The sequence below is a fragment of the Dendropsophus ebraccatus genome, chromosome 8 (genome assembly GCF_027789765.1).
Source record: "Dendropsophus ebraccatus isolate aDenEbr1 chromosome 8, aDenEbr1.pat, whole genome shotgun sequence".
Taxonomy (NCBI): domain Eukaryota; kingdom Metazoa; phylum Chordata; class Amphibia; order Anura; family Hylidae; genus Dendropsophus; species Dendropsophus ebraccatus.
Window position 1 is genome coordinate 14514700 of NC_091461.1, and position 14086 is coordinate 14528785.

The 14086-nt window shown below is 41.3% G+C and overlaps 1 protein-coding gene across 1 annotated transcript; it reads right to left on the reverse strand.

Annotated features, from left to right (window-relative positions):
• Positions 1-8883: 8883 nt before the first annotated feature.
• Positions 8884-9809, reverse strand: LOC138799967 (olfactory receptor 5F1-like). The gene is given in 2 exon segments (XM_069981772.1): positions 8884-9302; positions 9305-9809. Coding segments are annotated over 2 exon segments (921 nt in total). The 5' UTR covers positions 9807-9809.
• Between the last annotated feature and the right edge of the window lie 4277 nt (positions 9810-14086).

Sequence of the window (14086 nt, forward strand, 5' to 3'; positions counted from 1 at the left end):
AAGCAGAAGTCTTGTGCGGATTTCCACTTCATTTTCATATTACATCTAAAATATTGTAAAATAAAAACAATGCATATGAAACTTTGATTTTTTTTTATTTGTTATTTTTATTTTATTATTTTAAGAAATCAACAGTTAGGCTATGTTTACACTTTTTTTAGCTCAGTTTAAAATGACGTCCGTCATTTCGAGTCTAAAATGACGGACGTCATTTAGCAGCCTGGCCTCCCCTAAGTGCAGGGGCGGCTGTTTGTACATTATCCTAGTTTGGTTACTAATTGGGCTTTGGGTGCGGCTGAATTGAAAAGTCCATTGAATTTAATAGTAAAAACAGAAAAAGAACGGTGACAAAGAAAAACTGTGTGTGAACAACTAAAAAAAAAATGTCCGCTGTTTGCAAAAGACGTCCGAAAATAATGATCACGTCCACGGCAAAAACGTGCATTGGACGCCCGTCTCTCCATTGACTTCAATGCATAGCCATTGCAGACAGTTAAATAGCAGACTTTTTTTATATCAAAATCGGCCACCTTTTCTCTATTTTTGATGTTGTGTGAACATAGCCTAACATAGAAAAACATTTAAACATTGGCTTCATGATGGCAAAATAATAATAATAATAAATATATATATATATATATATATATATATATATATATATATATATGTATATAGTATTTAAAATCTTATTGAAGATCTCAATGACCAATAAAAACAACAATAAAAGACCATTCAAAGTGGTCTTATAAACAAAAAGCATAATATATATATATATATATATATATATATATATATATATATATATATAATATATGCAAACAAAAAAAGTGTAATTGTAGACGGCACTGTGCGGCAATAACTCAGGCGGTTGCACAGCCTCCACGAAGTCAGACCCCGACTCCACCAGATCCAGAGAACAATAGAGATAAGGCGGCACTCCAAATTTCAGTGAATAAGACAGTGAATTTATTCACCCATCATGTGCAATACAACATTTCAGTTTCCCATTGAAACCTTTTTCAAGTAACACATGATGTGTTACTTGAAAAAGGTTTCAATGGGAAACTGAAACGTTGTATTGCACATGATGGGTGAATAAATTCACTGTCTTATTCACTGAAATTTGGAGTGCCGCCTTATCTCTATTGTTCCCTAATATAATATATGTATATATACAAATATATGCATATGCAACTATATTTTGACATATATATATGAAAATATGTACACAAAAAAATGTAGATAGATAGATAGATAGGAGATAGATAGATAGGAGATAGATAGATAGATAGGTAGATAGATAGATAGATAGATAGATAGATAGATAGATAGATAGATAGATAGACATGCAGACAGTGGTACATAGATGCATAGTCGGTACAGATGAGCGAACCTCCAGCATGCTCGAGTCGATCTGAACCGGAACTTTCGGCATTTGATTAGCGGTGGCTGCTGAAGTTGGATAAAGCCCTAAGGTTATGTGGAAATCATGGATATAGTCATTGGCTGTATCCATGTTTTCCAGACAACCTTAGAGCTTTATCCAACTTCAGCAGCCCCAGCCAATCAAATGCCGAACGTTCGGGTTTGGATGGACTCAAGCATGCTCGAGGTTCGCTCATCTCTAATAGTCAGCTCTTCTTTTCCATACAGTTATGGCTTCAGTATACTGACCTCTCCCACCTAAACCCATGCTGAGATCTTGGCATAAATTTTCACATCATAGAAGATTTTTTTTGGTCACCCTCTAAAATAGTGGTCAATATAAAAAAAAGTTTTAAAAAACTGATTGCATAAATGAAATTAGTAAAATTTAGATTAGTAAAATTTTTACTTTTTAATCCTTTTAATGCCAAATATAAGTTTGGAGATCCCATACAGCCTCATACAGAAGTGCGGGAGCGGCTTCAGATCAATCATTAATGGTAATAATCAGATGTTACTATTATACTTTATTTCATATGATATGATTTTTTTAGTGATTTCTTTAGCTTTGTTACCGTCATAGACCATAATAATGAGAACACCACAAGATCCCCACCCCCTCCCTTCCTTATTATTACACTCACCTTGGAGTCCTTGGCTGATCTTTTAGTTATTATACGCCATAGAAGTTTACGTCACTGATGTGTGCAGTTAGTGGCGATGTCCGGTAAGCCATAGACCCCAGGTGTTGTGTAGACATTGTTACTTCGGGTTCTGAGCCATGTGGCCAGTGACAATGATCCTGGTCGTCTCTTGCGGAACACTGATCTGAGTACAGAATCTTTGACGATGGGGGTGGGGGAACCATGTATAAGAATGCGGTAAAACTTGTCCGTCAACAGGTACAGGTGGATTAGGTACAGTAGATGACACTGTGCTCAAACTGTACTCACAACAAGCTCATCTACGTAGACAATGGGTGGTTAGGTTCTTAAAGGAAAAGCATTACCCAATGAATCTTCTGTAGACTAAACAACCAATGTAAAGGTATATGGTTAGACCTTGTCCCGTCCACCATGATGTTGCTGCCAGCTCTGCAGAGTTCCACAATCTTCATGGCCAATCCTAAATAGGCTTCTGTTTGGGACATTGGATATTAGCTAGAAGGCAAAGACCATGCAAACGTCTGGAAGACCAGGGAAATGCCCATTGGCTTTAATAGGTATAGAACACTGGCCAAAGGGCTTCCCTACCTGACCAGTCCTGGAGGCTTCTTCTCACGTACAATCTGAACACGATCATCTAGGATGTAAACATAGATCCTCCAAACATTACTAAGATTACCTCTAGGCTTGGACTACACACCGACCTTGGGTGCTAAACATGTCCAATCGCCAAAGATCCCAGTGTTATGTGTAGGCATCACAGCTAAGAAAACTGAATGTGGTCACGTTGTAATACACAGCGACCGTGACCCAACCATCACCATATATCCATCCTTTTTATATTTCTGATGAATTCTTTCTCTTGGCAACTTGTGTGTCGTAACATGGTGACATCCATTCTCAGTAGTGGCCATGCAGCACTGCAACCTATAACCGTGTGTAAAGTCATCATGTAGACCACGTCTAATTGTTAAATGGTTCTATATAGAATAAGCAGGACACCTGGGCAGGATGTTTAGGGTTCAGAAAAAGGACAAGAAAAAGGACCAGAGTTGGCACCTTCTTATCGGGTTCATGTAGGTTTCCCTTAGGTACAGTGCAGTAGATGACAAGTGGGGATAACCAATATGTAGGATCACTGTTGAAGCCCTGATCCCCTCCAAGGACTGTCATCCATTAAAAAAAAATAAACCGGATACCCTGTCCACACGACTCTATGCTTGTATACTTATTCTATGTATACTCTATGTGGCTATGTTCACACAACGTCAAAAAAAGAAAAGGTCAACGATTTTGATATTCAAAATAACGTCCGTTACTGCCGTAACTGACTGCAATGGCAATGCATTGAAGTCAATGGAAAGATGGATGTCCAATTTACAATGGATGGCAAAATAATGAACATGAACATTATTTCCAAACGTCTTTTGCAAACAGCTGACATTTTTTATTAGTTGTTCACACACAGTTTTTCTTTTTTCACTGTCTTACTATTAAATTCAATGGACTTTTCAATTAAGCTGCATCCAAAGGCCAATTAGTAACCCAAACTAGAATGATGTGCAAACTCCAGTCATTGCACTAAGGGGAGGCCAGGCTGCTAAATGCCGTCCGTTATTTTAGACTCAAAATGACAGACGTCATTTTAAACGGAGCAGAAAAAACGTTGTGTGAACATAGCCTGTATATGTTTTTTTTCTCTTTTCAATTTCGTATTACTTTGACTTCAATATTTTGCTATTTAAATTCTAAAAATCTTAGTTTGTTACACCAGCATCCCCTACTGTTCACTACTAGATATCCAGTATGAGAATCGTATATTCCTCTTTCTGTGGAGTGTATTAGGGTTTTATGACAAATTATTCATCAGACTTAATGGCATAGAAATATCAGTCAATGACTTTATCACCTGTCAGAGTACCCATATGGTTTATGTTATTTTTTGTTCGTGTTTCTTCTTCTATGTTGGTAAAACTAAGAGAAAGATTTGGATTCGTTTTAAAGAGCACATGTACTCGGTCAGATCAGGTAAAGGAGTTCCACGCCTGATCGAGCACATCCTGACCGTCTATAAGAGTGATACCAGCTGCATGAAATACATGGGCTTAGAAAGAGTTAAAGCCCCAGCAGACGATAGTGACTGGCATAGACGCCTCTTGGTCAGAGAAGTGTTCTAGATCTCCAAATTAAATGCAGTGGGACCACTCGCGCAATGACTATAACAACTGCCTATGAATTCTGTGTTTTTCACTGTTTTGATTTGTGTTTATGGTAATGGTATTTAAACACACCCCTTCCCAAGGTCAAGTGACTTTCCCGGCAGGAAGAAGCGCCGCAAGGGCGTGAAACGTCGTTCCGGGGGTGTACGCGCCCGCTGAGTCCACCTGTCCTCCCTTCCCTAGGAGTCTAGATCCATGCAATAAAGGACTGTCAAGCTAATAGCTATCGGTGAGTGCCCCGTGCTTTACTGTCTGTTTGTGATATTCGCACTCTCCTTTCCCTGGGAGCTTCCCATATACAAGCTATCTGTGTCTTGTCCTTCTATTGTTTTATCCGCTGGTTCGCAGGAGCGTCAGTGCCGACTGTACTCTTCATATTTGCATTATAGTAGTTATATTCTTGTATATAAGAGCAGTATTATAGTAGTTATATTCTTGTATATAGGTGCAGTATTATAGTAGTTATATTCTTGTATATAGGGGGCAGTATTATAGTAGTTATATTCTTGTATATAAGGTTATATTCTTGTATATAAGAGCAGTATTATAGTAGTTATATTCTTGTATATAGGAGCAGTATTATAGTAGTTATATTCTTGTATATAGGAGCAGTATTTTAGTAGTTATGGTTCAGGGAAGAAAAAGAGCGCTGCACCTCACACCTATGGCTGACACTAGTGCCCCTAGGCTAAATAAAAAACACATCAGAATTTTGTGTATGAATTGATCAAGCCATACTGCCCCATGTACCTCGTGCCGGTATCTGATACACATGGGTCCCTACACTAAGTCCACACCGTGCCAGTCAGTGGCCACCAACCCCGCAGGCATGCACAGTCAGGAAACGGGGGCCATGGGACGGCCCTGCGACCCCCATGTCACAGGACCAGACCCCAAAAAAACACACCAGATCCCACCCAGCACCGCCGGCAGAGAAGGTCGCCCCCAAGCAGCACAAGTCTGGATGAGGTATTGCGCTCACCATAGCTGCTGCAGACAGAATGGGAAAAGACAGGAGGGATTAAAACCATGTGCACTCAGGTGTCTCCTGCTAATTGCGGTCATGTGGGTCTTCCAGGAGGAGTGCAAAAACACTGAGAAAAGAGAGAAACAAAATGCAGTTCAGGGAAGAAAAAGAGCGCTGCACCTCACACCTATGGCTGATACTGGTGCCCCTAGGCTAAATAAAAAACACATCAGAATTTTGTGTATGAATTGATCAAGCCATGGTTTGGTTAGGGACTCATGTGTATCAGAAGACCTGCATGTGGTACATGAGGCAATATGGTTTGGCCAAATTATATACTAACTTCTGATGTTGGTTTTAAATGTAGCTGAATAAGCTTTCGTGTCAGCCATGGGTGCGATGTGCAGCCATTTCTGTCTTTTTGGCTTGTGCATATTATAGTAGTTATATTCCTGTATATAGGAGCAGTATGATAGTAGTTATATTCCTGTATATAGATGCAGAATTATAGTAGTTATCCAGGCAAAGAAATAAAGAGCTTGCACTCACCACAAATCGCTGCAGATCAATCCATTTATTCAGTCTTGACAGACCTGTGTGGGGAGGGGGAGTGAATGCAGGAGCGTCCGATGGCTACAGACTGTTTCACGTGATTAACCACGCATCTACTGGCCTGAGGACGTTATTATAGTAGTTATATTCTTGTATATAGGAGGCATTATTATATTAGTTATATTCTTGTGTATAGGGGCAGTATTATAATAGTTACAGTATATTCTTGTTTATAGCGGGCAGTATTATAGAAGTTATGAGACCGTATCAAAAAAGAAAAAGCGCTTGCACTCACCGGTTCTGCTGCACTCAATCCGTTTTTTGTAATTCCCTATATCTTGTGTGGGGAGGGGGAGTGAATACAGGAGCGCCCAAGGCGACAGACTGTTTCACGTGTCTATTTCACGCATCTTCCGGTCTGCAGGCCCTGGTGCAGAAGCTTAAACTATACTTCCCATCTGACACCACTAGCGCCAGAGGACGTAGTTCTATGGGCCAAAAAGCGGGGGGAGAGGAGGGGTGGAGAAGGAAGCTTGTCAAGCACTGGAAGGGGAACACTCTCCAAGGCTTTAAACAGTTTCATGTCTCCCCAGCAAGACTATGTCACCCGTCTCCAGTCTTGACAGAGTAGGGGGGAGGTGTTCAAAAAGATGGTGAGGGAGTACCTTGCTGACTATAACAACGTCCTACGTGATCACTCTGCTCTATACAACTACTGGGTTGCAAAGCTGGACACGTGGCCCGAACAGGCGCTTTACGCCTTGGAGGTTCTTGCTTGACCTGCCGCTAGCGTGTTGTCAGAGCAGGTCTTCAGTGCAGCTGGTGCCATCATCACTGATATGCGTACTTACCTGTCAACTGACAGCACTGAAAGGCTCATGCTTATTAAAATGAATAAAGCCTGGATTTCACCAGGATTCACTGTTCAACAGGGGAAAGCAGCTCCACATAAAAATTCTTCATGTATTCTCTCCTCCTGTTTCTGCTCTTAACCAAACACTGACCCAACATCCAATTTTTCTAAGGGCCAACCATGTCAGGCTTAATTTTTGGCACATTTAACTGCTACCTCATCTACCTTGTTCACTGATTTTTCAATGCCATGCTGTGTTAGGCATAATATTTGGGAAGTTGAACGCCTGCCTTATCTACCTTGTTCCCTGAGTTCTCACCACCATGCTGTGTCAGGAACATTTTTTGGAAGTCTCCACGCTTGCCTCATTTACCTTGTTCAATGAGTTCTCACCGCCATGCTGTGTCAGGCATAATTTTTGGGAGGTTTCACACCTGCCTCATCTACCTTGTTCACTGAGTTTTCACCGCCATGCTGTGTCAGGCATAATTCATTATTAGGATCCTTGTGTTGTCCATTTCAAACCATATAATCTGTCAATATAAACTTGCTGTGGGTGTCCTCTGCCTTCCTTTCATTTTGTAGCTGTTTCAAAGGCAGAAACCAGCAGCTCAGTAAAGGCCACTTTATAGGCTTTTTTTTCATCAAATCAAATCAAATTCAATTCAAGTGCTATTTTGCAGGGCTGTCAGGTCATCTTTTATATTTTCAAGATACACGCCACAGCTAAAAAGAACAGACAGTGAAAATGCAGCATGGTCATAGTGATGCTTTAGAACATCTTCACATTTGCGCAGTTCTCTTCAGTATTTCAAGTGCACAGAGTAACAGTTACCCATTTCATTAATTTCCTGTAGAAACTCAGAGTTGAGTATAATGGTTCTCTAGTGTGGTTAATGAGTCTGACTCATCGAAGTCAATTCAGGCAGGATCAATCAGGTTGGTAGAGGCGGTAGTAGTGGGTGGTTTTCCCCATCAAATTCAATTTAAATTTGCCTTCTCTAGGATTTAAAGTGGAAAAGTTCAAATTTCAGGGTCTCTTACATGGTTTCTATGAGAACCACACCACTGTAGAATGTGTCTGACCAAATAACACACACAATGTCAGTTAGTGGTGGGTGCTGATTGATTTCCCCCTGCCTTGTTAAATTATGTGATCATTTTTATTTATAATGGGGCAAATGCGGTATGTGTATTTTTATTTATTTTTTACTTTTATTTACTTTGGGGAGGAGAGAGTCAGGGGATTAAAAAGTAAAGCCCCTGCTTCAGCTTGTGTAGCCATGTCCTTCTACAACTTCTGACAGCCATCAATCACTTTGACCATTGCTGGCTGCACAGTGAGGAGATGCAAGAAGAAGGAGGGGGAAATCAGCGAAGCACAGCTACTAACAGTATATGCAGTGCTGTGCGTCTTTACCCCCTGACAGCCATCAATCACATGGAGGTCTGCTGGCTGTGCAGTAAGGCGAGAGCCAAGAAGGAGGGGGAGTCGTTGTACTGGGAGAGAGATGGGGAGCAGCGAAGTACAGCTACTGCATCAGTGTGTCCAAGGCTGTACTTTGAACCCTGATAGACATCAATCAACTCAGGAGATTACTATACCGACAGTGAACAGAAGTTTGAGCGAGGGAGGAGGTACAGGAACATAGGGGAGAGAGCCGGGAGCCCATAATTTGGCATAAGGTTGCGATTAGCCAGCCCCAGAGGCCTCCATGCATGCTGCCCTGCTGTTTCCTGTCCATTTCCGTGTTGTTTCCATCATTTTCTGAGTTTTCCAGGTTTTCAGGCAACCTTCCCTGTGCAAAGCTTTGGTCCCCTGCAAAAATGCTCAAGTTTCCAATTGACTTCAATGGGGTTCATTACTCGAAACGAGCACTGAGCATTGGGAAATATTCGTCTCGAGTATTGAGCATTTTAGTACTCGCTCATCTCTACATCTAATGCCTTTGGTTACTGGTTGCAAGCGCTATGTGATCTTTACTGTTAGAAATGCATAGACATATTTGATGTATACATTTACTTTTTATGAACTGGAACTTCAATAAATTATAATTCTTTTTATAATCCAGTCCTGTTCTTTGAGGTTACCTTGCCCGCCACACTCCCTATGGTCAACAGCTATTAGAGAAAACTTCTCTAGGACTTTGGGTTGGGAACTCTATAAATACTCTAGAAATCTAAAAAAAGTGAACAAACTAATTAGCAACATTTTATTTTTACCAGACTTTTTAAAGCTGCTATAACCTCTGTGTTCCTCAGGCTGTAAATCAGAGGATTCAGCATAGGTATAAGTATGCTGTAGAAGACTGAGGCCACCTTGTCCTGCTGGAGAGCGTAGCTGCTCGATGGCCGGAAATACATAAATAGTACTGTCCCATAGAAAATAGTGATAGCGGTCATATGAGAAGTACAGGTGCTAAACGCCTTATATCTGCCCTCAGCAGAGCGGATTCTTACAATGGCCAGGACTATGTTAGTATAGGACACAAGAATAACGATAAGACATGTCATAGTTACTAAACCCCCCAAAATAAAAATCACAGCGATGTTTACAGATATGTCAGAGCAAGACAGCTTGAAAAGTGGCGGCATGTCACAGAAGAAGTGACTGATGACTTTGATTTGCAGAAATTGAGGTGGAACACTAAACTAATGTGTACCAACGCGGTTAGGAAGCCTCCAAGATAGGCTGAAGTCAACAGCTTAAGGCACACGATGCTACTCATGATAACACTATATAACAGAGGTCTACAGACAGCTACATAGCGGTCATAGGCCATAACACCTAGAAGAAGGCATTCAATGGTTGCGAAGGAGACAAATGTATACATCTGCAGAGCACAGCCAACATATGAGACGGTTCTGAATTTTGATAGCAAGTCTTGTAGCATCTTAGGGGTGACAGATGAAGAGTAGGTGAGGTCCACAAATGAAAGGTTGCCTAAGAACAAGTACATGGGCTTCTGAAGATGTCTGTGCATCCTGATCAAACTGATGATCCCAACGTTGCCCAGTACAGTTATGATGTATACATGAAGGAAGATGATGAATATAGGGATGTATAGTTCTCTTCTGTCTGTGAGGCCCAAGAGAATGAATTCCTTTACAGAACTCGAGTTCATCTTCAGTAAATGTGTATTACCTGTATAACATAGAAGCAAATATGGTAAACATGAGACCAACCATCACCACTGAGTATAGGATGAGAGACCACCGCAAGGGATGAACTACAGGATGAGCTAGCACCACAAGAGATGGGCTACAGGAGGATAAGCCAGCACCACAAGATATGGACTACAGGATGAGCCAGCACCACAAGAGATGGACTACAGGATGGGCCAGCACCACAAGAGATGGACTACAGGATGGGCCAGCACCACAAGAGATGGACTACAGGATGGGCCAGCACCACAAGAGATGACTACAGGATGGACCAGCACCACAAGAGATGGACTACAGGAAGAGCCAGCACCACAAGAGATGGACTACAGGATGAGCCAGCACCACAAGAGATGGACTACAAGATGAGCCAGCACCACAAGAGATGGATTACAGGATGAGCCAGCACCACAAGAGATGGACTACAGGAGGATAACCTGGAACCACAAGAGATGGACTAGAGGAGGATAAGCCAGCACCACACAAGATGGACTACAGGATGGGCCAGCACCACACGAGATGGACTGCAGGAGGATAAGCCAGCACCACAAGAGATGGACTACAGGATATGCCAACACCACAAGAGATGGACTACAGGATGGGCCAGCACCACAAGAGATGACTACAGGATGGACCAGCACCACAAGAGATGGACTACAGGATGAGCCAGCACCACAAGAGATGGACTACAGGATGGGCCAGCACCACAAGAGATGGACTACAGGATGGGCCAGCACCACAAGAGATGGACTACAGGATGGGCCAGCACCAAAAGAGATGGACTACAGGATAAGACAACACCACAAGAGATGGACTACAGGATGGGCCAGCACCACAAGAGATGGACTACAGCATGGGCCAGCACCACAAGAGATGGACTACAGGATGAGCCAGCACCACAAGAGATGGACTACAGCATGGGCCAGCACCACAAGAGATGGACTAAAGGATGAGCCAGCACCACAAGAGATGGACTACAGGATGGGCCAGCACCACAAGAGATGACTACAGGATGGACCAACACCACAAGAGATGGAATACAGGATAAGCCAACACCACAAGAGATGGACTACAGGACGAGCCAGCACCACAAGAGATGGACTACAGGATGAGCCAGCACCACAAGAGATGGACTACAGGATGGGCCAGCACCACAAGAGATGGACTACAGGATGGGCCAGCACCACAAGAGATGGACTACAGGATGGACCAGCACCACAAGAGATGGAATACAGGATAAGCCAACACCACAAGAGATGGATTACAGGACGAGCCAGCACCACAAGAGATGGACTACAGGATGGGCCAGCACCACAAGAGATGGACTACAAGAAGATAAGATTCTTTCTCAGTTTTTACTATTAAATTTGATGGACTTTTCAATTTATACACACCCAAAGGCCAATTAGTAATCCCAAACTAGAATAATGTACCAACAGCCATCAATGCACTAAGGGAAGGCCAGGCTGCTAAATGACGTCCGTTAGACTCATAATGACGGACGTCATTTTAAACGGAGCTGAAAAAACATTGTGTGAACCTAGCCTTTACATGATTATGGTCCCAGAACCAAACAGGTGAGTTGACACTAATCCAGAGACCTTTTACAAGATAAACTACCACCAGAGATGGACTACAGGATGAACCAACACTACAAGAGATGGACTACAGGATGAGTCAGCACTGTAGAAAAAGACTGGAGGATAAGCCACCACTACAGGAGGACTATAGGATCATCCAAACTACAGAAGGAAGATTTAAAGGAAAAGTCCATCCCTGAGAAAAAAAAATGTAAACTGCAGGGACTGGGGGGAACATAAACTATCCAGACTCACCTCTCCCCCTGCCCCTCCAATGCTGGATCGCCGCTCCAGGACCCGCTCTCTGGGATTTCCTGCAGAACTGGCATTGTGACCAAATTGATGGACAGCCCCCTTAGCCAGTCAGTGACTGGGGCAGGATGCAGCTGCAATCACTGATTGGCTAAGCGGGCTATACATCAGCAGGGACAGGCATTTTCCCAAGTCATGACATCATCACAACTCAGGGAAAATTCCCTTCTGACGGGGGTCCTTGAGCCTGCCAGGCACCGCATCGCAGACTGCTCCTGCCAGCTCAGAGATTATGCTAATGGACGGACTTTAGGATAAGTAAACACCACAAAAGAGCTGAAGGATAAGCCAGGGATGGACTATAGGAGGAGTCATTAACAATGAAGATAGATTGTAGGATAAACCACCACCAACACCACCACAGAAGTACGGCTATAGCATGAGTTACAACCACCAAAGAAAGACTCTAGGATGAGCCCCTACAAGAGATGGCTATAGCATGAGACATGTAACACTTATCGTGGTCGTGCTGACCACTTCTTCAGAAATGTCAATCAGGTAGGTATGTAAGTTATTGCACAGACTCCTTCTGGTACATATTCTACTGCTCTGCCCCATACACTATATATATATATATATATGGTACATAATATATATATATATATATATATATATATATATATATATATATATATATATATAAAATATGTACCATATTATATGTATAATATGTATAATATGTACCATGTATATGTGTAATATGTATATATATAGCATCATAATACAGCTCTTTGATGATCCTAGAAAACCCATCCCAAAATAAATGGGTTCTGTGGATGGTTATGTTATGGATCAGAATTATACAGAGCCATAAGGAGGATAAGGAGGGTCTCCATGTATTGTGCAGACATGGAACATTGTCTCCATTGTTGCTTCAATGATTACTTGTAATACAAAACAGCATAGTAGTGGTTCTGAGCATATTCAGGGGGGTTATAAACTCAAATACAACCTTATGCATAATCAGTGCCATATGGTGCTCGAGATACACAAACACCATCATAGGGTACTGCATTTTCCTTATACTTCTATATAAACTTCATATGATATCATTTTGAGTATTGTATCAGTTCTGAGATCTATCCTGCAAAAAAAGTCAGTCACCCTTGTCAGCAGTTTCTCGATAATTGGCATCATCTGATGGAGCAGGGTGGAATTTTTTAATATGATGGCACAGTATACAGCGGCTAAGGAAATACAGAAACCTCACTGGAAGGCCAGTGCAACCATAGTAATATAGCCGTATGTATGTGGCCGAATTCTAGACAAATGCAAAACTGAGGTTTTATTATATAAATTATTTATATTGCTATCTTCTGCTTTTGCTACCACTTTCCATCTCATCCCCAGGTCTTATATTCTGAGAAACAAAGAAGTATAATGCAATAATTATCTATAAAGCAAGCGTTTTACTATGCTGATTTGTGGTTGTCAGCGATACATACAGGTGGTGTGTTGTTTTATGCGTTTTGTCTCCTTTGTCATGTATTCCCAGGTGATCGGCAGCGATTTCTCTTGGTCGATAATAATAACACTTAAACTCCATTGGGCATTTTTAATTTAACAAACACATTAACATTGTTATTCTGGTATAATAATGTTCTTTCTATAGATATCGTTTTTAGGGGTAATTTTCATGGTTGGCAATTCATGTAATGTAATATGGACCAAAAAGATAGGATTTCTAGGAGTTTACAGGTTGAGGAGATATTCCAAAATAGTAATTCTTTGACCTGCCATGTTGTGTCTCTTGAATGGTTAGCAGGACCTCCATAATGATAGGATACTGCATGCCTCTATAAAGCTTGTTCCTGGACATGCTTTTGGCCCACAAGACATGGTATACCACAGGAACCTTTCATGGTGCAGATCAAGTATTTTTTTTCTGGTTGATTATCCTTACTCCTGCCATACTAAGTCCATTAGGGAGTCTTGTTGTTTACCAAGCCCTGCTAATCATTCATATAAGGCATTATTGAGAGGACATATCTCAGGGACTTACTGTATGTTGTGTGAACTTATGTTGTGTGAACATGGCCTAATACTGCTCCTATATACAAGAATATAACTACTATAATACTGCTCCTATATACAAGAATATAACTACTATAATACTGCTCCTATATACAAGAATATAATTACTATAATACTGCTCCTATATACAGGAATATAACTACTATAATACTGCTCCTATATACAGGAATATAACTACTATAATACTGCTTCTATATGCAAGAATATAACTACTATAATACTGCTCCTATATACAAGAATATAAATACTATAATACTGCCCCCTATATACAAGAATATAACTACTATAATACTGCTCCTATATACAAGAAAATAACT